The 27,266-nt window shown below is 36.7% G+C and overlaps 13 protein-coding genes across 13 annotated transcripts; 6 read left to right on the forward strand and 7 right to left on the reverse strand.

Annotated features, from left to right (window-relative positions):
- Positions 1-470: 470 nt before the first annotated feature.
- Positions 471-1,427, reverse strand: PRS2 (ribose phosphate diphosphokinase subunit PRS2; the record flags this gene model as incomplete). Its single annotated transcript, XM_071052636.1, has 1 exon — positions 471-1,427. One exon carries the CDS (start codon positions 1,425-1,427, stop codon positions 471-473), a length of 957 nt encoding a protein of 318 aa, XP_070906483.1.
- Positions 1,428-2,145: 718 nt separating this feature from the next.
- UBC6 (E2 ubiquitin-conjugating protein UBC6) lies at positions 2,146-2,889 on the forward strand (the record flags this gene model as incomplete). The annotated part of the gene is made up of 1 exon (XM_071052637.1): positions 2,146-2,889. The coding sequence occupies one exon, from the start codon at positions 2,146-2,148 to the stop codon at positions 2,887-2,889; it is 744 nt and encodes a 247-aa protein (XP_070906484.1).
- Positions 2,890-3,199: 310 nt separating this feature from the next.
- MPE1 (cleavage polyadenylation factor subunit MPE1) lies at positions 3,200-4,573 on the reverse strand (the record flags this gene model as incomplete). The annotated part of the gene is made up of 1 exon (XM_071052638.1): positions 3,200-4,573. One exon carries the CDS (start codon positions 4,571-4,573, stop codon positions 3,200-3,202), a length of 1,374 nt encoding a protein of 457 aa, XP_070906485.1.
- Positions 4,574-4,879: 306 nt separating this feature from the next.
- Positions 4,880-5,242, forward strand: TOA2 (transcription initiation factor IIA subunit gamma; the record flags this gene model as incomplete). The annotated part of the gene is made up of 1 exon (XM_071052639.1): positions 4,880-5,242. One exon carries the CDS (start codon positions 4,880-4,882, stop codon positions 5,240-5,242), a length of 363 nt encoding a protein of 120 aa, XP_070906486.1.
- Positions 5,243-5,883: 641 nt separating this feature from the next.
- On the reverse strand, positions 5,884-8,979 carry NUP120 (Nup120p; the record flags this gene model as incomplete). The annotated part of the gene is made up of 1 exon (XM_071052640.1): positions 5,884-8,979. The coding sequence occupies one exon, from the start codon at positions 8,977-8,979 to the stop codon at positions 5,884-5,886; it is 3,096 nt and encodes a 1,031-aa protein (XP_070906487.1).
- Positions 8,980-11,722: 2,743 nt separating this feature from the next.
- On the forward strand, positions 11,723-13,066 carry SKS1 (putative serine/threonine protein kinase SKS1; the record flags this gene model as incomplete). The annotated part of the gene is made up of 1 exon (XM_071052641.1): positions 11,723-13,066. The coding sequence occupies one exon, from the start codon at positions 11,723-11,725 to the stop codon at positions 13,064-13,066; it is 1,344 nt and encodes a 447-aa protein (XP_070906488.1).
- Positions 13,067-13,538: 472 nt separating this feature from the next.
- ERG10 (acetyl-CoA C-acetyltransferase) lies at positions 13,539-14,735 on the reverse strand (the record flags this gene model as incomplete). Its single annotated transcript, XM_071052642.1, has 1 exon — positions 13,539-14,735. One exon carries the CDS (start codon positions 14,733-14,735, stop codon positions 13,539-13,541), a length of 1,197 nt encoding a protein of 398 aa, XP_070906489.1.
- Positions 14,736-15,203: 468 nt separating this feature from the next.
- On the reverse strand, positions 15,204-17,441 carry SUV3 (ATP-dependent RNA helicase SUV3; the record flags this gene model as incomplete). Its single annotated transcript, XM_071052643.1, has 1 exon — positions 15,204-17,441. One exon carries the CDS (start codon positions 17,439-17,441, stop codon positions 15,204-15,206), a length of 2,238 nt encoding a protein of 745 aa, XP_070906490.1.
- A 453-nt stretch (positions 17,442-17,894) lies between these two features.
- On the reverse strand, positions 17,895-19,571 carry TRM44 (tRNA (uracil) methyltransferase; the record flags this gene model as incomplete). The annotated part of the gene is made up of 1 exon (XM_071052644.1): positions 17,895-19,571. One exon carries the CDS (start codon positions 19,569-19,571, stop codon positions 17,895-17,897), a length of 1,677 nt encoding a protein of 558 aa, XP_070906491.1.
- A 564-nt stretch (positions 19,572-20,135) lies between these two features.
- Positions 20,136-21,041, forward strand: PHO85 (cyclin-dependent serine/threonine-protein kinase PHO85; the record flags this gene model as incomplete). Its single annotated transcript, XM_071052645.1, has 1 exon — positions 20,136-21,041. One exon carries the CDS (start codon positions 20,136-20,138, stop codon positions 21,039-21,041), a length of 906 nt encoding a protein of 301 aa, XP_070906492.1.
- Positions 21,042-21,813: 772 nt separating this feature from the next.
- SVL3 (Svl3p) lies at positions 21,814-24,552 on the forward strand (the record flags this gene model as incomplete). The annotated part of the gene is made up of 1 exon (XM_071052646.1): positions 21,814-24,552. The coding sequence occupies one exon, from the start codon at positions 21,814-21,816 to the stop codon at positions 24,550-24,552; it is 2,739 nt and encodes a 912-aa protein (XP_070906493.1).
- A 1,071-nt stretch (positions 24,553-25,623) lies between these two features.
- Positions 25,624-26,088, forward strand: EGD1 (Egd1p; the record flags this gene model as incomplete). The annotated part of the gene is made up of 1 exon (XM_071052647.1): positions 25,624-26,088. One exon carries the CDS (start codon positions 25,624-25,626, stop codon positions 26,086-26,088), a length of 465 nt encoding a protein of 154 aa, XP_070906494.1.
- Positions 26,089-26,482: 394 nt separating this feature from the next.
- Positions 26,483-27,109, reverse strand: MET31 (Met31p; the record flags this gene model as incomplete). Its single annotated transcript, XM_071052648.1, has 1 exon — positions 26,483-27,109. The coding sequence occupies one exon, from the start codon at positions 27,107-27,109 to the stop codon at positions 26,483-26,485; it is 627 nt and encodes a 208-aa protein (XP_070906495.1).
- Between the last annotated feature and the right edge of the window lie 157 nt (positions 27,110-27,266).

Raw genomic sequence — 27,266 nt, forward strand, 5'->3', positions numbered from 1 at the left:
TATTCCGAACTTGAATTTAAATTTATTCCTTTGTTATTTACTGTTTCCTTTTTTTTTTTTTGTTTCGTTTCAAAATTTACATGTTTTTGCCTATTCTAATTTATCAGCTAACATATGACTCTGATTATCAAACAAATTTGCTTCTAAAACTAATATTAATAATACAAAGTCTTTATTTCATACATTTACGAACATGATTTCGATACTAATTAGCCTATTATAATATACAATTCTAGAATATTTAATTTTTTTTGTTCGATTTTGTTATCGTTACCAATGGAATTCAGTTGAACATTTTTAGTGATTCGTTATGGATTAATTTGGTGATATGTTGTGAATCTAATGTAATAAAAATTTTAGTTATTATTTAATATTTAAGAAATTTGGATTTAATCTTTCGAAGTAGAACTCTACGAACCCTACAAAAGTCTCGGAAATTGCAAAAGCTGATATTTAATGTTCACAAAGCATTATATTGGAGGGGCGTGAGTGAATAAGTAAGAAACAGATTCACCATTATGTAGTCTTCTGATGGCCTCAGCTAAAGTAGGACTTATGTCGATTTGATCAACTATCGGCAGATCTATATCGACTGGTACAGTATTCGTGCACACGATTCTTGCTAAGCGACTGTTGCTTAACTTTTCTCTAGCCGAGCCTGAGAAGATACCATGAGTGACAATAGCAATGACTTCCTTTGCACCGTGTTCGATCAGAGTATCACAGGCCTTGACCAAAGTACCACAAGTGTCAGCCATATCATCAATTAGTAGACATGATTTACCTGTTACGTCACCAACTAGGACCATTCTAGATACTTCGTTAGCCTTCTGTCTTTCCTTGTGGATCAAAGCAAAATTTAGGTCTAGCTTATCAGCAAGAGACGCAACTCTCTTTGCACCACCAGCATCAGGAGAAACCAGCACAGAGTTCCTATAATCGGTTTTGTTCTTAATATAATCCAACACACTTGGCTCAGCATACAAATTATCCACAGGAATGTTGAAGAAACCCTGAATCTGCGATGCATGCAGGTCCATCGTAATAACATGGTCACAACCAGCGGTCTGCAACAAATTGGCAATTAGCTTTGCTGTGATTGGGGCACGTGACTTATCTTTTTTATCCTGTCTTGCATAAGGGAAGTTAGGGATCACGGCAGTGATTCTCCTCACGGATGCAGTCTTACAGGCGTGGATAAGTATCAGGAGTTCCATGAGGAAGTCATTGACCTCTTGTTCACCTATACCCGTTTGAATAATGTAGACATCTTCGTCACGTATGCTCTCACCAATAGTCACCGAGGTTTCAGTGTTAGAGTACTGGTAGACACCAACTTTCGAAAGAGGAATACCAAGTCTCAGAGCTAGCATCTCAGCTAGTTCTGGATGTGAGTTACCAGCTAACAATTTAATACTATTAGACATCTTTCTTTCTCTTTTTACTGTATGTTTTTATTTTATTTTATTTCAAAATGAAAATCAACTATACCCTTCTTTTTTTTCTTTTCTTTGTTTTAATTCTTCAGAAATACAGTTGTATTAGTCCAATTGTATAAACTACATCAAATTAAAAAAATAAAAATAAAAAATAAATGAACTCCGCAAAGTAATATCTTATTGTACCTACTTTGTAGAAATTAAAGCTTTAAATTGCATATGGAGAAATTAGCTCATCGCAAAAAAAATAAAAAAAAATAAAAATTAAAAAAAAAAAATTTTTTTTTCAGAGTTTTAGTTACCCTGAATAGTAGAGGGATTACCCTGAGATAAATATAATTTACCCGGATATGATGTTACCCGGATATATTACCCGGACTTTAGTGTCCGGGCTCATTTCTTTTTTTTTTTTACTCTATTTGGTAGAAATCGATGGTTGTACGGGAGGTTCTGTGTGTGCTTGTCCAATTTTACTTAATGAACAACGAACAAAACAACCGAAGCCAAAAATAAACCGAGATTCGCCCATTATCTTGTAAGAATAAAGCTTCTATCTTTTGTGTGGGTCTATTATAATAGACGTAGATCACCAAAGAGAGAACCTTTTTGAAAAGAGATCTTTGATCTACTTATTTGTTTATTGAACTAGAGGTAATAGACATTAACTAACATATTAAAGTGGAATTTAACGAAAGAAGGAAAGAAAATGGCTACTAGACAGGCGCAGAAGAGGTTGACGAAAGAGTATAAGATGATGGTGGAGAATCCTCCACCATTCATAGTTGCTAGGCCTAATGAAGATAATATACTTGAGTGGCATTATGTTATTGAGGGGCCTCCAGATACGCCATATAAGGGGGGCCAGTACCACGGCACGTTGACATTCCCTGCAGATTATCCATACAAGCCACCTGCTATCCGTATGATTACGCCAAACGGGAGGTTCAAGGAAAATACTAGGCTGTGTCTCTCTATGAGTGATTACCATCCTGATACGTGGAATCCTGGCTGGTCTGTGGCCACGATATTGAACGGTCTTTTAAGTTTTATGACTGGGGAAGAGCACACCACTGGTTCTATCACGACGACGACGCAGGAGAAGCATATCTTGGCTAAGAGGTCCATGAACTACAATACGTACAAGAACACCAGGTTTAAGATGGTGTTTTCAGATATGGTCGAAAGTAATATTAAGGAACTGGAAAGAAGAAGAGTGGAAGAGAACGATGACGTTAGCGAGGACAAAAAAGAGGATCCCTTAGTGAAAGCATCTCAGGAGAAGGTTATAGATATGAAAGATATAGTAAATCCGGAGGACAGAATTAGGGCTGAGCAGGCTCTAAAAGAACTAGATAATTCTGGAAAGAAGAAGAACCAAGGCTCATCATCAATGATATACATAGGAGTTCTATTGGTCGCTTTCCTAGTGGGACTTGTAATCAACAAATAGTAGAAAAAGTAATAGACATGCGCTTTTAATGTGGCAAATGATAAGCCTTATCATAGTAATATAAAATCTTCACATAACAAGGAAGCACAAATTTGTATCCTTTTGGTATATTATGTAACAATGTCTAAAAATTATATATAACATTTATACGGACAAGAAAATTAAAGCATATAAATATCACAATAACCACTGATAATTAGACAAAGTTACTATTATATATCACGTAATTTGGATTTTTTTATTAAATTGTGACTTTACGAAAATATGCAAAGTGCAATAATATAATCATTAGTATTTACGTCATTGATATTTATTTTTTACTCTGTGTTTGATTTTGATTTTGATTCTGATTTTGATGAGGCGGCATGAATGGCATGAATGGCATTGGGAAGGGAGGGATCCCAAATGGAACAGGCGGAACAGGTGGCATAGGTAATGAAGAAGAAGATCCACCTGCCTTTTCTGGTGAGGCATTGACGCTGTTTGTACCAGTCCCATTTTCTGATTCTCCTTCTGCTGCATCTGTTTTCTGTTTTTTAGAGTCCATGTTTCCACTTGGATCATCTTGTTTTCTCTTGTTATCCTCACTTTTAGCCTTTTGCGTTTCTAAGAATTCTTCCACATTCTTTTGAGCCTCCTTATCCTCTACCAGTGAGTCAAGTAAGACATCTTCAGTTTCACACAATGGACACACAAAATCACTCTCTAGTAAGGCATCTTCTATATTCTTTTTCGAAGCTAATTTTTGGCAACATTTAGTTGTTCGTACAGGCTGTTTCAGTAACCCACCAGTTAGACTACATTTCAGCTCATCCGGGAGATCTTTGAAGTGCCCCGGTTGGTATATTGCCTCATTACTATCTATCAACCTATTTTGAATCTTTCTCTGGTAGTCTTCCCATGAGTGTTCATCAGCAACTTGCACCACGAATTTACCTTCATCTGTAACCATGATCTTCTTCTCAGCCATCTCCTCAGCAGACATAGTTTCTGGGTTGATTTCTACACTCTTTAAGAATTTTTTAGGAATACCAGTAGTCCTCCTAATACGTTTACCTTCAAAATTTGGATCAGTGTTCGTTGGACAATTTTTGATCCAATGATTACGTGACCCACAGCGGTAACACATATAACCGGGGGGAGGTGGCCCATCGTTCTCCCCAGAATTATTACCCGCTGGATTAGGCCTATGTATTACCGGTGTTGCGGTAGACATCTCCTGTTGTACTTGCTCCCATTGATTTTCTTGTGTAGCAAACATGCTGGCAATCCTCTCCTCTTCCGTCATCCCCGAGACAGCACTATCTGCGGCCACTTTCGGCTGCTGCGGCTGTTGCTGTTGTTGTTGTTGGAATACTCTTGGCCTACCAGTAACATACCTCGTTGCATTACCCATAGCAGCTGCCATACCACCTTTATGCCGACTGTGTATCGAAAACGTCTTCGCTGCTGGAGACCTCCGCGCTATCACCGTGGTAGACCTCGGAATCACTTGAGCATCATCCTCATACTCATCCTGCGTGTCTGGATTATACACTCGCAGCTGGAAGTCCGTACCATCCCCCAACTTGTTGTCCTGGATGATCTCCCGCTTTAAATCAAACACTGTAAGACCTGTACCATCAAATAAAACCCTAGAAGTGTCCTTCTGAGACCGAAACCTATAGAATATAGTACTACTCATTATAATTGAGCCACTTGTTTATGCTATTTCCTTCAAATTAGAGACCCTCGACGCTCCCAGTCCCATATATAGGACTATGTCACTAAATGGCTTTATAGTCTACAAACCGAAATTTTTTTTTTTCAATGGCAAACACATAGCGAGTATAACGAAAAGTTGGATTTAATAGTGGAAACCATAACACATCCAACATAGTATTTCCGTGAAGAAGATATAAAGCAAACCGCTGCGAAGTTATCAAGATCAATCAGACGATTAAACACTTCTTTTTTCTATTTCAAAAGCTACATACGGAAGATATATAATATGGCAGTTCCAGGGTATTATGAGTTGTATCGTAGGAGTACTATAGGTAACAGTTTGGTGGATGCTTTAGATACCTTAATCAGTGATGGTAGAATAGAGGCTTCGTTAGCTATGAGAGTATTAGAGACGTTTGACAAGGTGGTTTCAGAAACATTGAAGGATAATGCGCAGTCAAAACTGACGGTAAAAGGTAATCTGGATACATATGGTTTCTGTGATGATGTGTGGACGTTTATAGTTAAGAACTGTCAAGTTACAGTAGAAGGAGCTGCAACAGCGGAAAATCCTGCTGAAGAACCACAGACTACGCTATCAGTTGACAAGTTGAGGATTGTTGCTTGTAATTCAAAGAAGAGTGAATAAATTTCCCTTTGAAATAGTCTGAAAGATACAGTGTTTTGATTGTGTTTTTTGCATGGGAGAAAAGATAATTAAGAGAGACTTTTATGTTTTATGTTTTATTATGTTTATTTTATTTTATTTCTTTTTTCTTCTTCCTATTGGGATGTATTTCTAGTATCATGGTATTACTACCCGCCTCCCCTGAGAAAGAAAACACCGTTTGTATATTAGCTGATACTGAAATACATATTCTTATATCCGAGTCTCTTTACACTCCTCTGTTTTACTTTCAGAATATATAGAATTGATATATGATCGACATGATATATGATCAACATGATATAATCATCCTTTGTGGCATGACAAGAGGTCAATTCTGAAGAACTTTTTTTACTAATATTAGTGAGTTCATCAATAATTTCTAACTTAGTTTACTGCTATTGGTGTTTAAGTGTATTAAATTGCAATTTAAAAGTAAATAAACTACTTTCTCTTTTTTTTTTTGTGAACGCTATTTCCATCAGTGTTACTTATTATGGGACAATGCTATGTTATTTGACATTGTTCTGCAGTGAAATTATAATTTGATAGCAAAGTTGATTATATTAAAATCTAGAGTAGATTTTATTAGATTAGTTGTTACTAGTAATAAATTTACGTACTTATTTTCTAAGCAAATCATATTCCCAACAGACGTCAGCCAAGGTGACAGCCTTACCGGAGTTTAAAAACCATTGATCAAGATCGTCATCCAGGGTCTTTAGGATATTCATTACCATTAAATAGCATTTTAATTTCATATTGTAATCATCGGATGAAAGTTGCTGTAGATATTCATATATCAGCTCAGCAGCCTCTCTTATTTTATTATTGATTATCCTGAAACTGAATAATTTTTGATAAGAATTCCAGTTCAGTGGCTCCAGACTTTTCTTTAATATTCCATCAATTATATTGTAATCTGTGTTACATAAAAGAAGTTCATCCTTTTCACCAAGATCGCAAGCACGTAGTAAAACAGTGAAGAATCTTTCACCTTGCTCATGGTTATTTAGGAGCTTCTGGAAACACTCCATTCTAGTGCGTTCATCTAATGCATCCTGGCTCATTCTCAAAACATCCAAAATTTCAGCAAACATATCAAAATTAATCAGTAGATCCAAATATGATAAATGTTGGGCGCGAGAAAACTCAGGAGGCTCCTTAGTATCGATGTTTTTCATTGAATATTCAACAGATTTTGAGATGCATTGAAGTGCGATATCGGTTCTATCTCTTTGTTTGAATAGCCTGGATAACTCAAAATAAAATGAAGACCTCTTATATTCATCTTGTAATGTTTGTATTAGATTGAACCAAATGCTATTCGCTCCGACATTACGTATAAAATTAGGCAGATGTTCTAATTCACTATCTGTATAATCATTAATGGTAAAGAATTCATAAGATTGCTCGAATTTACCACAGTTGAATAAGGACATGGCATATAGCAGTTCCAAAACTAAATTATTTCTCTGGTAGAAAGGCTCCGCGATATACCTTTGATATCCCTGAATTAGATCCTGGGATTTGGAGGTATTATTCAAAACATAGTCACTGATAAAAGATATCACAAGAGGGCTTTCAATGGCTGGTGAGTTATAAATTGAGGAAGTTTCATACTCTAGATACCCAGCGAATTCAGAGTAACTAAAAATCTGAATACCGTTCGAATATCTCCCCGATCTATTGTAAATACTTTCTAACAATAGTTTCTTGTCCAATTGGTATAAATTTAGGAAGAGAGCTTGTTTATAATGGATATCTAAAAGAGCATGTAAGCTGTTACCAAATGCGTTTATATCAAAATCCAAAAATAGGAAGGACAGTAAAATCATTTTAACAAATTTGTGCTGAATAATAATAAGGCTATCTAGACCTTTTAGTGTTAAGCATGAATTGGTTGCATCTGGTACCAATGCTTCGATAAAGTTTTCTAGGTGGTAAGATTCCTCTCTTAAATGATTCTCGATAAAATCATTTAGTAATTGAATCAAATCATAAGAACTTAACTCATTGAATAGTAGTTGAATATTTTCTTTATCGAATGCAGCTTCTAAAGATTCACGATATATTTCCGTGAATATGTCAGATAGATCTTTATTCTTTGGGTATTTACCAACCACAATATCTATAAATTTCCCTGATGTTGACAACAAAGCTCCTCTGGATACCGTAGAAAAAAATCCATGTAAAAGCTTAAGGTACCTTGAAAGATCATTTTCTTCGTTAGATGACTCGAAGATGTTAAAAAATGTATTTTCTAATGAAGAGTTGATTTTATAAATACTGTGATTGAATGTTTCGTAAGTATTTATTAAGATCAGCTCTTTTTTATAGATGGTAAGTGAAGATACTTCCATTTCGTTGTTTTTAATATCTCTTAATAATGTCTCTAAATTAGCCAAATATTGTTGTCTTTCTTCATCATTATTGCCCTCAGAGATATTGTTAGATTCTAATATTTTCTCAGCCTTCTTATAAATTGTAGGAGAATAGCTGGACTTTAACTTGAAAACAGCCTTATCGAAATCATAATGTTGAATTAAAGTTGAAATTTCTTCAGTTTCTAAACTCTCCATAGATTTATTAAAAGACTCAATCCACTCGTATTCTTTGAAATCGGCCGTTTTTATATTCAATATTTGTAATTTGGAGTTATTACCACTTTTCCATAGAACGATAATATTATAAGTAGTAGAAGATACATTTAAATCTAGAGGATTAGACATCTTTGCATCTACTAAAGACCAGATAGAAGATTTCTTTAAATTGGTTTTTATGCTATTCTTTTTCAGATATGTGAAAACACCTTCTTCTGTTATACTTATTTGGCCGACTTCAAAAATACCATTTCCAATAGGCAAATATGTCACTAAAATGTTATTCCAGAGGTTTAAATAATTACCACAATTTTCATGCTTAACTGTTTCTAATGAGGTATCGTAATGCTCGGTTAAATTTATATCCTGGATAAGAGAATATGTCTCTAGACTCCAAATTTTCAAATGACATTTCTGAGTCAATACGATAAGAAAGGTGTTCTCAAAAACAGAACAAGATACCACTTTATCTGGTGAATTTTCTGTTCTTCTGGAAAACATTTTTGTAATCACTTGAATATACGAGATATCACTGAAAATTATACTCTCCAGATAATTTTCTTGGCCTTGTTTTAGGCCCATTAATCCACCATCTTCCAAGAAGACGATGAAGAAGTTATAATTAACCGGGTACAACATATGTGGCTTCCTTACTGTAAAATCGTATGGTGATTGTAGGTTTATCCAGTCATATGGCAACTCCTCAGTAATTCCAAAAATATATTCAAGTGGGAGTGTGATAGTAATAAAACTTGAGTCCTTTAAAATGGCGTCAATTACAATGCTGCCGTTATATTCCATAATTGAATGTGTTAAATGACCGTTCATAGTGGATGTCGGTAAATGTACATTGATAACTTTTCCTCCCGCGCCCTTCTGCAGGGTATAAATCGTAAAGACATCATAATTCGATGACAGGTGGTAACAAATATATTCTCTGTTTGGTAATTGGATCGTTTCGGAAAACCTACTTCTATCTTTGGTAGACAAAGGAGATGAACTTCTAATGTCCTTTAGGGAATCAACATTAGATCTACCATCAAGATATAGATTGATAATAGATCCTTCGTTGCTCAATTCCTGTAAATTTATATCTATCCTAGAGAGGCACGACATTTTTTGATAGCGCTGTCTGAAATTTAAAAAATTAACAAAAAAGGAATAGGAAAATCAACCTTCAAAGAGCTATTTAATAGTATTGTATTTTCAATTACTTTGTATTTTTTATGTACACTATTCTCTGTACATTACAACCGAAATTCTAAGTAAATTACAATTAAAATGAAGTGTCACTAATATAAGGTATTTCAATACCTTGTTTAGGGCATCCTTCATGCTCGATCAAACTAAAAGCATTTTTTTTTTCAAATTAAATATGATTATTCGTTAAACATTATGTAGTGCCATGTAGTATTTCGTATGATAGTATATTTAAACCAATATATTGATAACATATATAGTCAAATTGCACATTGATACAACAAGAGCGTTGCGTAAATATAAGAACCTTCATCTACTGTTATAAAGTTACTGTACCTGCTCAGTAGATGGTTTTTACAAATGTTGGGTAGTATAACTTAACATTCAAAGAGGGTATCTAATAGTTGGCAGTAAATTACAAGTACTACAACCCTACATCTACCATATTAACTAGTAATCCCTACTAATTTTATAAGTGGTGATAAGTTTAGTTTAAAAGGGTGCATGAGAAATAAACCTTCAACAGAAAGAAAACGAAGCTAGCCACCTATTATGTAGCATGTGCATGTGCTTCAGAGACCGTTCCAAAGGGTTATACTGAAAGCTCTTTGCAATGAACAACGTGTGGTGTATTGTTTAAATTTTAATATCATATTAAGATTGGAACGTTTTAGTTGTGCTTAAAAACATATCCCGCCCTCATGGTACAAAAGGATATGAAGGGGATTCAATTTACCTTCGATTTCGCCGTAGCTGCATTCTATTGTTGATTTATATTACAATTTAGTACTCTGTATGGGTTATAGTCCTTAACGATTGTATATGTTATTCTATAGTATAAAATGAAGTGCATGCAGGAAAATAAATACAAATACAATGTGTTGCCAATTTTAATTAATACGCCCCCTCCGTTCCGTGCTAAAACCTAGAATTATTCCACTGTAAGATGGTCGTAGAGCTAAAAGGGATAATGTAATACATAGGAACGTGTGGTTCAATGCCAAAATTTAGTTAAAAAATCAAAAATACTGAAAGAAACAAAAATCCGGTTCTTTAAACGTAATCTTATGAATGAGGAACAATGGAGGTGCCGTACGCGTGCTAAGAAAAGCATGTTGAACATTACGAAATGTACCTGTTCAAAGAAGAAAGAAGAAACAAAAAATTTATATACAAAAAAAAGGCGAAATTATCGTATGACGGTTTTCAATCCACCCGCAATCGCAATTTATGTATGCGGTGTTTTGACACCAGGGGATGAAAAATCAACTCCTGCTCTCTTATAGTAAAAGCCTGTATATATTTTTCCTCATTTAGTCCCGATCATGCAGGTATCTCGTTTTTTTGGTGTTTCTAATATTTTTGCTGGGCAACTTAGGAGAACAGAACTATTTTTGTTGTTCTACCTCAACCGGAAAATCCTGCTCTGGAAAAACCCAGTAATAAAAGCTAGAACAAGAAACATGCGTCAAGACCCCCCCCCCTGGAAGGAGCAATTTCTCTGATTACTAAATCATACGAAGAAATAGGCAATGTAGGGAGGAGAAAAAAATATACCCGGGGTTTCTCTTCGAGTTTTTTTGGGTTTTTCTGCATGATTTTATTTGCTGACTTATTCGTTCGAGATAGTCCTACCTTGGGTCACCCACTTTACTCACCCACATATCCACTGGTGTTTCTACCCAGTGAAGTATTGTTGGGCACATTCAATAAAGAAAACTTTTTTTTTTCATCCCACCTGATTGTTGTGCTCCAATCTGGAAAATCCTATTTTATAGTTTTTCCGAGAAGGTTTTTCCGGCCCACGCTGTTATAGTACGGAAAAACTATCAATAGGAGAGATTGTCGTGATTTGCGATTAAGGAGTTAAATTGTTCTAGTTTTTCCGGGAAATAGGTTTTAGCCCTTCCATTTGAGTTTTTCGCCTCTTTCAAGGTACTACGTACGCCCATTCTTTAAACATAATAAATGAGTTTTTCCGAGAAAACGACATCAGCAAATGGAAGAGTAGTATTCTAGAAGAAAATAGTTTTTCCGAAAATGATTCTCCTGCCTGTCAAGGAGAGGTGGGGAGTATAATTCGTGTTATTTTTGCGTGTTTAAGGTGTGTCTAATTTCACAAGAATTATATGACCGGTTTCCCATTTTATTTTATTTATTTTTTATGGGTTTTATTCTTTCCTGTAACTGCGGGTCTTTCTCTCCGGAAAATTTAATCTTGGAATTTGGTTGAAAGTCGGAGACTCAATAAATACCTATATTACCTAAAATATAACAGAAAACCCATGTTAAATGATTTCTTGAAGAAGAATTAACCGGGGGCAAGGTTTGAGAATGGAAAAAGTAAATATCTGTCTTAGTTAATATTTATATATAAATGGTATTTCTAACTTAAATTTCCTTTCAATCCTCTTGAACCATGACTTTAAGGATCCCAAAGGACTAAAAAAAAATCAACCATCTGTCAATAAAAATTTAACAATAAATTGAAAGGGTTTTAATATAAGCTGGTCTATATTCAAAAATCTTTGCTAATCACATATATTTATCCTTATTGAAAAGATAACCCGTTAGAATACCTGAAATATAAATACAATTTAACCCTCATCGTTTCAGGAATAAAAAGAAACAAAAAAAACATAATAATTTGAGAGAAATAATGAAGTTCGCTCATTGCAAAGTAAATAACTTTGAACTAGTCGAAAGGATAGGTTCTGGTGCTTACGGTCTGGTGTTCAAGGCTAGGAACCTACTTGACAATAATATATATGCTATAAAAGCCATATTAAAAGCTGATTACACCAATACTGTACTGAGTAATCATGCTAATGCCAACCATATCAAACAGAAAGAAAACCTAGAATATCTGCTTCATCAATTTTTCCAAAACAATAATTATGAGCATCTTTTGCCTGCTATTGATCTAGATTCTATCCTGGCTCTTACGAAATCGCAGCTAGAACAGGTGCCACACTATAAGGAAATTGCTATTCATTTAAGTGTTCATGATCATGAAAATATTGTGACCATTCATCACGTATTTGAATCTTCTATTGCAACATTCATAGTTATGGACTACTGTGAAAGTGATTTGTTCACATCGATCGTTGATAGGCAAAATTTCTCTAATAACGGAATTCTGATAAAGAAAGTTTTCCTTCAAATCTGCTCTGCTCTTAAATACTGTCACTCCAAAGGAATATATCACTGTGACATAAAACCAGAAAATATACTGCTGGATGCGAACTATAATATATATTTGTGTGATTTCGGGCTGGCTACAGATTCGATCTATCTAATGCCAAATGTATGCGTAGGTAGTTTCTACTATATGGCACCAGAAAGAATCCTCTACTCTAGCAATGCTTTAGAATCGGAGTCCACAGTACTACCTACTTCCACCAGCGATATCTGGTCCCTGGGTATTATATTAATTAATCTAGTATGCATGAGAAATCCATGGCTAAAGGCCCATCAAAAGGAAGACTCAACTTTCCAGTTTTTCATTGAGAATAATGCAATTCTACAAAAAATTCTACCTATATCAGATGAACTCATGACAATTTTAAGTCAGATATTGTGCATCGAGCCATGTAGAAGAATTACTTTAGATTGCCTAATGAACAAAGTTCGCAATGTAAAAAGTTTCTCGCCTGAAGGTCCATTAAGTAACACTCCAGTGCTTGAGGAAACCGAATACAGACATACCGTGGCCAGTATTTCGGAAGATATCTCCCGCCCAGATTTCTCTGAACAGACCAGGGTTGTTTCTGGTTTACAAACTCCTTACGACGAACTATCAGAAGTTAGCGGTAGCAGCGCTACCACTGCTGTCAGCTCATCTTATGATCACACTGATGCATTGCTGAAGGGAAGCACTCGTGTTTCATCCAATGAATTTGCTACGCATCAGAAGATCCTAGAGGAAAAACTACTTAAATTACAAAATGAAGCTCTGACAACAACGACTTCAGAAGGTGGTAACTGGTTACCACAATATTAATGCATTAGTATAGTCTTGGAAAGACTTTACTTCACCAACACTCATAACGTAACGACAATATTTCTTTACGATATCTAGACGTTCAACCATTCAATTCATTTATCTCGAAGTTATTAACACTTCGAAGATCTTTCGTACATTTTTTTGCTTATATGATATTTAATAATTAATTACTTTTATATACACCGGATAATAAAAATATAGTCATAATTTCAACAGTCAAGCTAAATTAATTTTTATAAAACAATTTTGATTACAGTATGACAATGACCACCATTAAATTTAAGTCTACCTTTCTTTTTGAAGAAGTGTGTTTTTCAGTATCGCCAAGGGTAGGTGACCGAAATAAAATGAAGAGCGATTAGCATAGCCTCGAATACCTGAGGAAATATATGTTATGTGCAATTACAAAATGGTTGACGCTATATTGAATACAAATGAAAATACGAAATTGTGTAGAATGTTAGCCAAATTAGATCCTTTCAATGATGATAGAAGAGGCACCACCACCACCGTTACAGATACCGGCAACACCGATCTTACCATTTTCTTGTTGCAAGACAGACAACAACGTAACCACTACTCTAGCACCCGAACAACCTAGTGGGTGACCAATAGCAACGGCACCACCGTAGACGTTGACCTTAGCTGGGTCAGCCTTCAATATCTTGGTGTTGGCACAACCGACAACGGAAAAAGCTTCGTTAAGTTCAATGAAATCAACGTCGCTGATATCAGATAGACCAGCATGTTTTAGAGCCTTTGGAATGGCTAGAGAAGGAGCCCAAGTGAAATCAGCTGGGTCGTGAGCAGCTTCACCCCAACCCTTAATGATGGCCAATGGAGTTAGGTTTAGTTCCTTTAGTTTTCTCTCAGAAACTAGAATAACTGCAGCAGCACCGTCGTTGATTGGGGAGGCGTTTGGAGCAGTCACGGTACCGTTTTCCTTTTGGAAAACAGTTCTAGCAGATCTTAACTTGTCGACATTCAACTTAGCTGGTTCTTCATCCTTTGTAACTTGGGTATCCGGCTTACCTCTGAAACCCTTGATGGTAACTGGAACAATCTCCTTGTCGAATTTACCTTCTTGTTGAGCTTTTTGAGCCTTTTGGTAAGAGGCAATAGCGAATTCATCTTGTTGTTCACGAGAGATGTCCCAGTCACGGGCACATTTTTCAGCATGGACACCCATTGGTTGGTGGTCGTAAGCGTCATTCAAACCATCTCTTTGGATACCATCGACAAGCTTGGTCTCACCAAATCTGGCACCAGAACGGGCAGCTGGCATGTAGTATGGAGCATTGGTCATGGATTCACAACCACCAGCGATAACAACATCGGTAGAGCCACACTTGATAGATTGAGCACCTAGAATGATACTCTTCATGGCAGAGGCACAGACCTTGTTGACAGTAGTAGCAACAACACCTTGTTTGATACCAGCACCCAAGGCAACTTGTCTGGCACAGTTCTGACCAAGGTTAGCAGATAAAACGTTACCGAAGAAAACTTCCTCGTAGTCAGACTCTGGCTTCAATTGTGGAACTTTAGCCATAGCACCTTTAACTGCGGCAACACCCAAGTCGACAGCAGTCTTGGATGAAAGAGAACCTTGGAAAGAACCAATTGGGGTTCTAGCAACTGAAACAATGTAAACGTTATCACTCATCGTATAAATTACCTTATTTGTAATATGTTTTGTTCTACTTTCAAGGTGATTCAATACATAGGGAAACAAAATAAAAAAAAATACAAGAAAAACTGAAAAGAATTAATTTAAATATAAGAAAAATTCAACAAACAAATATGAAAAGCTAGAACTGCAATTGACAATTTGATCTCTAGCTTTCGTCATTATATGGGTAAGAGAGACATCTATCTCGTTAACCCAAATAGCGAGACACACACAGTGAAAAATTCTTTTTTTTTGGCGATTACTGAAATCCAAAAACTTTTAACAGTGCGATGAGCCGTATATAGTGATTCCATATTCAAAGCCCATATGTTCAAGTATTAGTTTTTTTTAATTTAAAAATATATATGCTATAAAACAAAGAAAGAAAAGAAAAAGAACTAGTTATTATATGTACAGGTACTATATTTCTTTTTTCTTTATGCTAGAATGGTTGGGAGGTATTTAGTTTTTGTCGTGACGGGGTTTTTTGTTTTGAGAGTTGGAATCATTCCTTTCGGACTTCTCGGTTTTACGTTTCCTGGATCTTCCAGAGGTGATGTAGTTTCCGAATTTCTTTTTGTAAGGGTTTTTTTTCATGTGGTCGATCTTTTCAAAGATTATCATCTCGCAAAAGACTTTCAAGTCTTTTGCAGATTCCTGATCGATGAAATAATTTGGGTACCTATTACTCAGCCAGAAAAACAGCATTATAATGTTGTATAGGGCCTCGTATCTCTCGAGGCCGTGTTTCTCATTGTATATATACTTTACATCAAGCTCGTCGAATGGGAATTTATACGATAGAATTCCTCTGGTATGACCGTATGCAATTGTTAGGCAGAACTGGACGAAAGCGTTTGTGACCAATGGGTTATCCTTCAATGGAGCATTGCTCAGTCGCATTTTATCCATAAATGAAATGTTATCCATCTCATCTATAATCTTGATAGCATTCAAACGTGATTTCAGGTCACATATTTGGAATAGTTTATTGGAATTCTTTTCTATTTCTTTGGCAATTGTCTCTAGCAAATATTGACATGTGGTGCCAGCTTCGAAGCAGTTATTATATTGGGCACATATCTCGTCGGTTGGCCATGTTACAGCACTTTCTAGAGGTACTATAGGAGAATCGATAGCTTTCCTTACATCTTTCAGCACGCTATGGCTCACAGCCGTAATGTACCCTGTTGGCAAATTACCATCCAGATGTATATCTCTCTTAAATCTACCTGCTCTACCACCTATTTGTTTGATATTGGAGTCAGACATGGTTACCATCTCTCTTCCGTTAAATTTTTTACTTGTGGTAAATATAATACGGTCAATGGAAAGATTTAGACCCATCCCAATGGCATCTGAAGCCACTAAAATATCGTATTCACCAGTGTTAAACAGTGTGGCTTGCTTAACTCTCGTCTCAGGGGGTAATGATCCGTAAATAACAGCCACTTTTAGTTTCGTTTTCTTTTCTATTTCTAGCTTTAAATCTAAAATAGATTTCTTTGAAAAAGCAACCACACAGTCCCCCTTCCGTAAACTTTTAAAGCCATTCTCCAAGGGAGCGTCCTCTACTTTTAAATTACCCATTCTTGTATACTCGTTAATTGTGAATTTATCACCAGTCATTTCTGAAATTCTTTTAATCAATGGAACTGCACTCTGTTCACCACAACAATGAATTTCTCTTGCTTGGACCCCTAGTAAAGCATTAGTCCAAGCCCAGCCTCTATCGATATCGGCCATCATCTGTATCTCGTCTAATACAACAATATCAAATTTTTTATTCATCGGAATCATCTCTACTGTACCAGAAGTTAAACTAGCTTCGTTTCCTGATACATCTAAGTCCTTGATAACTTCTTCGCCTGTAAGTAAGTTACAACGAATACCTTCTGATTGAAAGTTATCATAGACCTCCCTAGCTAATAATCTGAGAGGACCTGCATAGTAACCTCTTTCAGCATGTTTCAGTTTTTGTAGAGATTTAAATGTTTTACCAGAGTTTGTTGGACCTACATGCATAACAATATGTCTTCTGATTTTCCTAGCTTCAGGGAACCATTCTGATGGATTCACAAAGTTGATTGAGTTTGTTGTCTGATTATCTCCAGAATTTATCATAAAAGGTATTATTTCCTTTCCTAAAATGTAATCGTAATAGCTGGATAAGAAGTAAATATATTTGTCAATATCAGTGATGTTTTCACTTTCTCTGATAATTTTTGACCACACATTTTGATTAACAGAACTAATAGACGACATTTGTAAAACAATATTTGAAAGATCAGTTGGATTGATAATTTGTGAGAGGCTTGGCTTATATGTTGATAGTTTAGTTGAAAGATCATTATCTATAAGTTGACCATGTATTAAATCTTTAAGCCTTAACCAAGCATATTTCTTCAATTTAATATCCACCTTGGATCCACCGTTCACTTTAGTCTCATACACAGCTCTTAATGCATCTGATAGCGTATTTCGGAAATCTGCATTAGCAATGTATAAATTATTCTTCTTTCCGGGATTGACATTTAGTACGCATGGATCGGTGTCGGGACCATCTTTATATTTATAAAATCTGAGTTCAGGTTTTCGGAAGAGCCACTTATTATTATTGAATAGAGCTTTACTTGTTATGCTCCGAGCATGTGCCAATGGACCAAAATACTTAATTAAAGAACTGCTATATCGAAGCATACTTCATTTGTTTCACTTTAGATTTCTATTTTTTAGAGAGATTTCCTAGCGTTACTTGCAATAATCTAATTTTAGATTAAATGAAATACCGCAACAATTGCTTTATATACTTCCTTTACCCATGAATAGTAGATAGCTCATCGATAATCACAGTGTATAATCATTTTATAACAATTTTTTCTTTTATTTTTTTTTTCCATATCGCACTTTTTCGGAACCATCAGCATCACCTTTAAATTGAAAAGTTTAAGATAATTTAATGATCGGTATTAACTAATAAATATATTATTCAAATTGTTATGATATTTAGTTGGAACAATATATTTTAAATGCATTGGTATTAGTATTATAGATTCTACATTTCGTATTTAAAAGGTTCAACATTTCTGAGGAATAGTAAATTGAAAAATGAATTCCATGTTAGATTTTCCGCCGGAAGTTGTTATGATCTTTTCAATGATTTCTAGGCGATTGTTTTGTCAGTTTCATTGTACTTTGAACCCAATTTAAAGCGCCGCCTTCTTGTTCTATAGTATTGTAAACAGCGGGAGTTGGGAATTTACCCATATTAGGATTGCTAGTACTAATAATAGCTGCGTTTCTGGTACTTGGAATTCTTAACATTTCTTTTTCGACCTTCCATCCTACCCTCTTGGCAATGTCTTCGACATGATTTACCAACCCCGCGTACGTACTGTTGCTGTTATTCACATTGTTGGTATTCACCTTCATATTCTTGTTATCGTTCAATTTGTTGTTAACATCAGAGGTTCTAGTATAATATCTGACTCTCTTACCAGATAGATTGTGGGAACAACAAGGGATGATCATAAATGGGTAGCCTAGAAGAGGTATCCAGCAGGTTAATTCGTCTGAGTGATTACCTATCACGAAGGTGTTTTTAGGATACTCGCATATGTTAACATTAGGGGATTTGATAAGATCAGCACTGGAGTAAACCAAAGTTGCTGGTGCGATTAAGCCATGTTCCACTAACATTGGGAACATCGCACCATTATCCTCTAAATATGGCATGTAGCTCTTAACCTCTGGAGTTGGACGCAGTAGTATGGACGGTATTATAACTTGTTCTTTCAGCGCCTTCTGGATTGCTGTTGGATATATATCCCAAGATTTCCTTTTACGTGCATCTACACCAATACCGGAGACGCCTTCACTAATTAATATGTAGGTTAACACACCATTACCGCAACCAAGGTCCCTGAATTGCATTGTATTTCTGAAATCCTCACCGAACTTCTTCTTCCATAGTTCTAGCAAAAATGCGGCTATAGCTAATTCTTCGAATACATGTTTCTTGGGATCAGTTGACTCTGCCCAATTGTCAACCAGGAACTTTGAGTATTTTTTCTTTAGTTGGATATATGTGTCCTGAAATAGTACTCTGTCAACCACTTGATCATGATTCACTCTTTTCTCGTATCCCTGTAGCACACCTCTAGAGTGCTTGTGAGCGGTTTGTAGTAATCTGAATGCAGTCCTGACAACTCTCTCATTATCTTGTCTGAGTTCGTCCTTTCTACCCTCGTAAGGGACGTAATGCACGGATAAGATGCCTTGATGCAAAAGGATGGCAACCTTTTTCACATGTGGAATATAGAACGGGCAGTCCTCCTCATTCTCGAAGTGTGGTATATAAAGCACCAAGGAGGTGTCATTGTATTTTTCATTCTTAGAGTTATACACTAGACACGTTTGGTTTATCAGTGCATCCTTATATGGGTTTCTCGGTATCATCCTTCTGACGAACTCGTTCACAATAACCAGCTCGATCTCCTCATTCTCAATTACGTCCTTCCTACTTTTGACATCGTCAATATTAATCAATTTAGTCTCTGCATCATAAGGCACCTTATCCACATCAATTGGTGCTGCCTTCTCCTCAACTGGTACCGTAGGATCGTGTAAGTCATATTTCTTCTCACTGAGGATATCAGCCCTCAGAATCGCCGTAGAATTGATGTTGGGCTCCCTGATAACGTTTAACATGGCAGCCTGGAACTCATCCTTAGAGAATTCGACGGGATCATTGGTCCGATACATAGGAACCCAGTCACCACCCAGGATACTATCGGTATCATCCTTCATAAATACAAATGATGAGGACATTTTCCAAGTGTTTTAGTTATATAGATAGTTATCCGCACACTATTATATGATGCCAATTGTGTTGATTGACTTACGAATCAAGGTATAAGATAACTGAACTAATTACTAAATATCAATCAGTTGCGATGACTTGCTCACCAGAAAATTTTTTTTTTTGAACCAAAAGTGAAAAATCACGTTCAATAGCTTTGCATACGAGGTACAGCCATATATGGGGAAGGTCCTATTATAGTAGTAATGATGGCTTTGTGGGTTCCATGTAATTTAATACATAAAAATATTTAAGTTTATAGCAGTAATAATCTAAGGGTTAATATAGTTCCATTCCACTTCAAAAAGTTTCATACAGATTCACTTATTTCACATTAATTTTTTTTATTGAGTGGACCTTGTAGAGAGCTCATAGGGAAAAGGGCGAGAACTAAATTTTATTTCTGTAGTACTCAATTTTAACCTAAGAAGAGAGAGAGAGAGAGAGAGAGGTTAAGGAGATATCACGTAAGAAAGGAACAAGACAATCATACATATATTTACAATTCTAAAAGTACTTACAGAGAACAAAAAATGTCGTCTTCTCAATTTAAGCAGCTTGAGAAGTTAGGTAATGGTACGTATGCTACTGTGTACAAAGGGTTGAACAAGAGTACTGGTGTGTATGTTGCTTTGAAGGAGGTGAAGTTGGACTCTGAGGAAGGTACGCCTTCTACTGCTATCCGTGAGATCTCTCTAATGAAGGAGCTGAAGCATGACAACATTGTGAGGTTATATGATGTGATACACACGGAGAACAAGCTTACGCTTGTGTTTGAGTATATGGACAATGATCTAAAAAAGTACATGGACTCTCGTTCCATTGGGAACACTCCTAGAGGGCTTGAGATGAATCTCGTGAAGTACTTCCAGTGGCAATTGTTGGAGGGCCTTGCGTTCTGTCACGAGAACAAGATTTTACACCGTGACTTGAAACCACAGAACCTGTTGATCACGAAGCGCGGACAGTTGAAGCTCGGTGACTTCGGGCTTGCGCGTGCGTTCGGTATCCCCGTGAACACATTCTCGAGCGAGGTGGTCACGCTGTGGTACCGTGCACCAGACGTGCTCATGGGCTCCCGTACGTACTCCACCTCGATAGACATCTGGTCCTGCGGCTGTATCCTCGCCGAGATGATCACCGGTAAGCCTCTGTTCCCAGGCACCAACGATGAGGAACAACTGAAGCTGATCTTTGACAAGATGGGCACCCCGAACGAGACCACATGGCCGGGCGTCACCTCCTTGCCCAAATACAACCCTAACTTCCAACAGAGACTACCCAAGGACCTCAAGGCTGAGTTGCAACCCTACGTCAAGGAACCCATAGAAGACAACGTGATAGACCTCCTCCACGGCCTCCTACAACTAAACCCAGACATGAGACTCAGCGCAAAACAAGCTCTGCTACACCCTCTCTTCGCCGAATACTACGAGTAAGTACATGTATTGTAATACATATGATACAACAAAATATGATATATAACATTTACTATATATGATATTGTGACTAACGTATATAGTATTAATATAGTGATATGTGATACGTGATATACATGTGACAAGTGATACGGTACGAATGCTCTACTCATCCCCTCCGTCATACCATCTATTACCCGGATTGGTGTGGTGTGGTTCGAAAAAGGAAGGATCGTGTTTTTGTTGTTGTTGTTGTTGTTTTTTATTTGCACGGTGTTTTAACTGCGTTAGCTTTTTTGGTGTTTTTTTATTTATTTTTGTTGTTTAGTAAACCCGTAGTATCGTCCGCAGTACGCCCTGTTTGTTTTTTTCTACGCCTTACGCCTTGCTACGGTGTTAAGCAGTGCTACGCCATGGCCTGAGAAGTCCTTGTTTATTGCTGTAGTAGTTCTCGTTGTATTGTGTAGTTCGTTGTAGTTGTTTAGTTGTTTATTTGTATTGTTAGTATTGCTCGTTGTATTGCTCGTTGTATTGTAATTAGTTTAATGCTATTATACGTCTTACAGTATAGTCTACGCCGTGGTGGGCATAAACAAATGATTTGGAATCAAGTTTAAAAGAAAAATAAAAAAAAATTGTTATTGAAAAAAAAAAAAATTAATAAATAAATAAATACAAATCGAATACATTCTTATATTAATAGAATTAAGATCAAATACCTAGTCTCTCAGAATAAGAAAATATTTGGATAAAGATTATAACGAAAAAATAAAATAAAAGTGAGCTAATAACTATGTCATCTTTGCGTGTGTTGGTGGTTGGTAATAACCCTAACACGCTGCTATATGCATCTAGGTTTCAACTGGCGAAGAGTGTTGATCTTTACCATGTTAGTGATGCGGATTCTGATGTTTTTGAAGTTGAGACTATTGCGTATGGGTTTGACAGGTTTCAACTGTCTAGGCATTACCAATCTGTCAAGCAGTTGTTGTCCGGTGTGGACCACACCGTCTTCGATCTGATTATACTCAGTGCGTCTTCTTTGCAGGAGTTGAGTTCTGTTGCGGCACAGTTGAAGCCAGTGGTTAACTCTAACACCAAGATTTTCTTGGAGAGTAGTGGGTTTATCCAATTGGAACCCTTCGTGAAGATGTCTATGGACTCTGCGCACTCTAACGTGTTCAGCATCGTCTCAGATTTCGATATACGTGAGGTGGAGAAGAACAAGTATAAGCAGTTCGCGTTGAACAACGTTACGAAGAATACGATCTGGCTCGGTGAGTGCAAACCGGCAAAATCTAACGTCTCAGGCTCCCAACAGTACTCGAAAAACGTCGTCGCATTGCTAGAGACCTTCGAAAGGTTGTTCCAGAAACTGTTCCCAAAGGATATGGTGGACCTGTGTAACACCACCCCAGTGGATTTCTTGTCAAAACAATGGGCAGTTGCTATGCCTAAGGTGTGCTTCGATCCACTGCTGATTATGCTGGAGGAGACGAACCCAGCCGAACTTAATAACCAGATAATTGCCAAGCCGTTGATCTCAGGTCTAGTAACCGAGGTGATCACAGTAGCTAGGAGTATGGGTGCTAAGCTCGGTACTAATTTAGATAACGAAAACCACATGTTACAATACTGGACCGACCAATACTGTCTGTCCTCTCATGAAATCGAGATGCCAGCTCTAGTCTACCACTTCATTCATAAGACAGCTCCTCTAAACATAGATATGTCTTTGCTGCAGATCATCCTATTAGCCGATGATTTCGGTATCAAGACCCCATACCTGGAATTCTTATATTCTGTCATGTCTCAATACCAAAAGCTAAACGAAGGACAGTCTAAGTGGTTCAAGAGAGTTGATGGTAAAGAAAGCAATAGTACCACTTCTAATATGGAAATGGCAGCTTTGTTAGAGGAGAAAGAACAATTATCTAACAAGATTAGTAACCTAACGAACAGCTTGGCTCAGAGAGATAACTTTATTGAAAAACTAGAAAGTGAAAAGAATCAAAACTCTGGCATGACAACTGATTTGGAGAACCAGATTGAAATTCTGAGAAATGAATTGAATAACGAAAAACAAAAAGCCCAATTTACAATTCAGGAATACGAATCTAAGCTAAACGCTGCTCAACAATCCTTGGAGATGGCAAAGAACCAACCTATGAAATCACCTGTTAAACAGGTTATGCAAGAAGACTATAAATCGACAGGTACTCCAAATCTGAGAGATATAGAGGATATAGCTGTATTTGGTGTAAACTACAATTCACCTTTAGGTCAAGAAGTTAACTCGCCAAAGAAAGAATCAATGGAAAACGGTAAAAGCGAAAATGTTGAAGCTCAAGAAAAGGCAATGGAAAATGGCGGTAATGATGAGCTGAAAAGACGCGAACTAGAACTACGTAAGAAGGAGCTAGAACTTCAAGAACGTGAATTAGAGCTCCAAAAGAAAGCTATGCAACCAATGCCTCCTCATATGCAGCAACAACAACCACAGCAATTCCCACCACACCAACAACACCAAATGCTTCCGCAACAGCAGCAGCAACATATGCCTGCACAGCAGTGGAATGGTAAAGGTGGTCAACCAATGCCTATGCCAAACCAACAGGTACCCCCTCAACAAATGGCTATGAGTAACAGTGGTGGCAATATTCCTCAGATGATGAATGGTGCTGGCAGGAAACCTTCATACCCTCAATTGCAACAATCTGCCAACGTACGCAACAACAGAAATATGCATGGTGTTATGCCTGCTCAACAGCAGACAGCTTCAACATCTAACTTTGTTGACCCTATATCATCTGGTATGGTTGTAAGTAACTCCTTTGAACAGCAACCTCAAAGTCAGTTCATGCCACAGCAGCAACCACAACCACAACAGTCTAACCATGTACCAGCAAATGTTAAGAGAACTAGTAGAAAGAATAGGCACAGTAATATGCCAAACATTGGCAATGCCTCTAGTATCGGACTAAACAACTTTGGTGCGGCACCAGTGGGCAATGGAAGCCAGAGTCGTTTGAACTCCTTGAGTGCTTCTAATTTGCCTGCAATGCAGCACAGACTAAGACAAACCAATAGTAACTTAGCGCTAAACAATATCAACAACAAATCCTCTTCCAGATTGAATATGCCACAACCTGTTAAACAGAATGAATTACAAATGAACGGTGGTTTCCAAAGTCAACAAAGACAATTGAGTTCAAGTACCACGATGGATCATATCGGGGACATCTCTACGAACTCAGTGGTTCACAACGCAATGCCATATCAGAACGGTAACGAAAACAGTATGTCTCAACCGCAATTGCAGCAACCAAATGGTGCAGCTAAGGATTTCACACAGAGTCCTCCACCACTGCATCAATTTGGATCTTCTAACAACGGCTCTCCAGTAGCGCCACCTACTGCCCAATTCTCCTCATCACAGGACTCCGGAATTAACAACACCTCTACTGATGAAGAAGAGAAAGAAGGTAAAAAGAAGAAATTTGGGTTTTTCAAGAAGAATAAGAAGAAATAGAAAAAAAAAATATGAAATGGCTAATAGACACCTAATAGATACCCTTTTAAACGATATAGTTAGAATTATTAATATTACAGGATAGAGAACAATGAAAGTTAGAAGACCAAAAATGAAAAGAAAAGAAAATAGAGGTAAAAATAATAACCAATATATTTTTTTTTTTGGTATTTTATTGTATATAATCCCTACTTTTATTTTTCTTTTAATTATTAATTGGTTTTTTTCGGTTTTTTCTAACTATATTGTATTTGTGAGATATTAGTTGTATTTATGCATTCCCTTGCTGTGGAACTAGATTGAGGGAGTTGTTAGAAAAAGCAAAAAAAAAATGTTTGAAATAAAGTCATGTTGTTTTATCTTATCTTATTCTTTTATCTTCATTAATTGTGATGTATTAATATTAATAAATAAATAAAGAATCATTTCCCACAATTCCATATCTTTTATAAAGTAATATGATATAATAAATAAATAAAAAAGTTAGAAAACCTCATGTTGTTGCATTGAAGTCATATAATATTGCTGCTTTATAAAATGATAGATATGCTCATGATATCGAACCGAATCAAAAGCTAACGTAAGATATACTAGGCGCATATCATAATAAAACAAATAAAAAAAGTTTTTATAAAAAAAGAAAAATGGTCTCTAGCGGGATCGAACCGCTGATCCCCGCGTTATTAGCACGGTGCCTTAACCAACTGGGCCAAGAGACCATATTAGATGTTGATATCCAGAGTAGCGAAAAAAGAAAACATTACATACTCACACATAAACATAAAACACCGGGTAACGACATCCATATCGCCAGCAACGAAACTCTCTCTTTTTGCGTGTGAAGAAAAAAAAAATTTCTATTGTTGGACGTCAATGCGATCGATACTCGATGGAGTGCTGAGCAGTGAGAGTGTGAGAGAGAGAGAGTGAGAGCAAGTGGTAGAGACATAGAGAGAGCGATGTGAATAATATCTAATATCTACATGATATTAGTATATATTTACTATTTAAAGAGAGTCTAAGAATACTCTTGAACCAACCAAACAAGGAAGAAACCAGAAAGAAAACAAAATGCCAATTGATCAAGAGAAACTAGCGAAGTTGCAGAAGATGTCTGCCGGTAACAAGGTCGGTGGTACCAGAAGAAAGGCTCCAAAGAAGACCAGTTCTGCTGGTTCCAACAAGGATGACACCAAGTTGCACAACCAATTGGCTAAGATGAACGCTGTCACCATTGACAACGTTGCTGAGGCCAACTTCTTCAAGGATGACGGTAAGGTTTTGCACTTCAACAAGGTCGGTGTTCAAGTTGCCCCACAACACAACACCTCTGTTTTCTACGGTATGGGCCAAGAGAAGAACCTACAAGACTTGTTCCCAGGTATCATCTCCCAATTGGGTGGTGAAGCTATCCAAGCTTTGTCTCAACTAGCTGCTCAAATGGAACAAGCTCAAGGTCAAGAGAAGGGCGATGCTAAGGACGAGTCCATCCCAGAGTTGGTTGAAGGCCAAAACTTCGATGCCGAAGTCGAATAAATAAACTAACGACTTTTTTTAACTTCATTCTATTTGTCTATAACAATATAAAAAAAAAAATATTTTTTTTTGTCACATTCATTACCTTTCTCTATTTATGTGTTTCATTTGATTATAATTAAAATAATCACAAATACACCTTCATAGTCTATGTATCACATGTATTTGATGTAAAACCTTATAGCTTCGTCATTGCTTCTGCAATATATATAGATTTTGTTATGGGCTATAGAATATGAAAGAGCTTCTCACCATTCCATAAAAGTAGCATAATATAAAAGTAGTTGAAGTAATGTTACAAAGAGAAAGAAAAATCTATTAAAAAATTAACGTTTTGTTTGAAGTTCTAATTACATATGAATATTTTTAGTTGTTGTTAATCTCGATCAACATGTCACAGACTTCTGCCATTAGCTACAGCCTCTTTGATCAATTCACTAACTTCTCTGCCAGCAGCTTGCATCAATTTCCGTCTATTCCTCTCACAGGTCATTGTATTAGAGTGTCTCTTCAGTGCATCCTTTCTGGCGAAACCTTTACCACATTGTGTACAGATATATGGCAATACAAGTAGATGTGCCCTCTCGTGCCTACGTAAGTCAGATGACCTGGCAAACTTGAGTGAACACTGCCCACAGTGAAAACCATCGCCCAAAGGTTCTTCTTTGACCTTTACTTTCTTTTTCATGGACGGTTTCTTTACTTTATTATTAGTCCCTCTCGAATCCTTGTTCACCTGCGTTCCTTGTACTTGTGAGGGTTTGTTTACAGAGACAGTAGAGCTCTGCTTTTGAATATTCTTATGTATTACGCTTGGCGGTACATTAACCGGTTGCCCATGCAACTCCGCTGCGTTAACTGTGGTAGATATCAGAGAAGCCCCACCCTTATGTATCGGCTGCTCCTTAATCCTTCGAAGAAGCTCCCGGATAGTAGGCTCCACTGTGGTTATACTTAAAGTGGTGGATACTATAGCATCAGTGGCACGCTTATAGAACAATAGATCATCCATCGACGACATTTATGTAGCGTAATAAAAGTGTATTGTTTTTTTCTTTAATCTCCCCCCACGCTATCTCCAGTTTTATTTGGATTTTTTATCGTATTTTGAGCTTGGTTTACAGGCCCTAGTATATGAATATGATATCCTTTCAGCGATGAGATAAGTCTGACTTGAC

Source organism: Nakaseomyces bracarensis, assembly GCF_045282275.1.
Source record: "Nakaseomyces bracarensis strain CBM3 chromosome Unknown Scaff9_0, whole genome shotgun sequence".
NCBI classification, from domain to species: Eukaryota; Fungi; Ascomycota; class Saccharomycetes; order Saccharomycetales; family Saccharomycetaceae; genus Nakaseomyces; species Nakaseomyces bracarensis.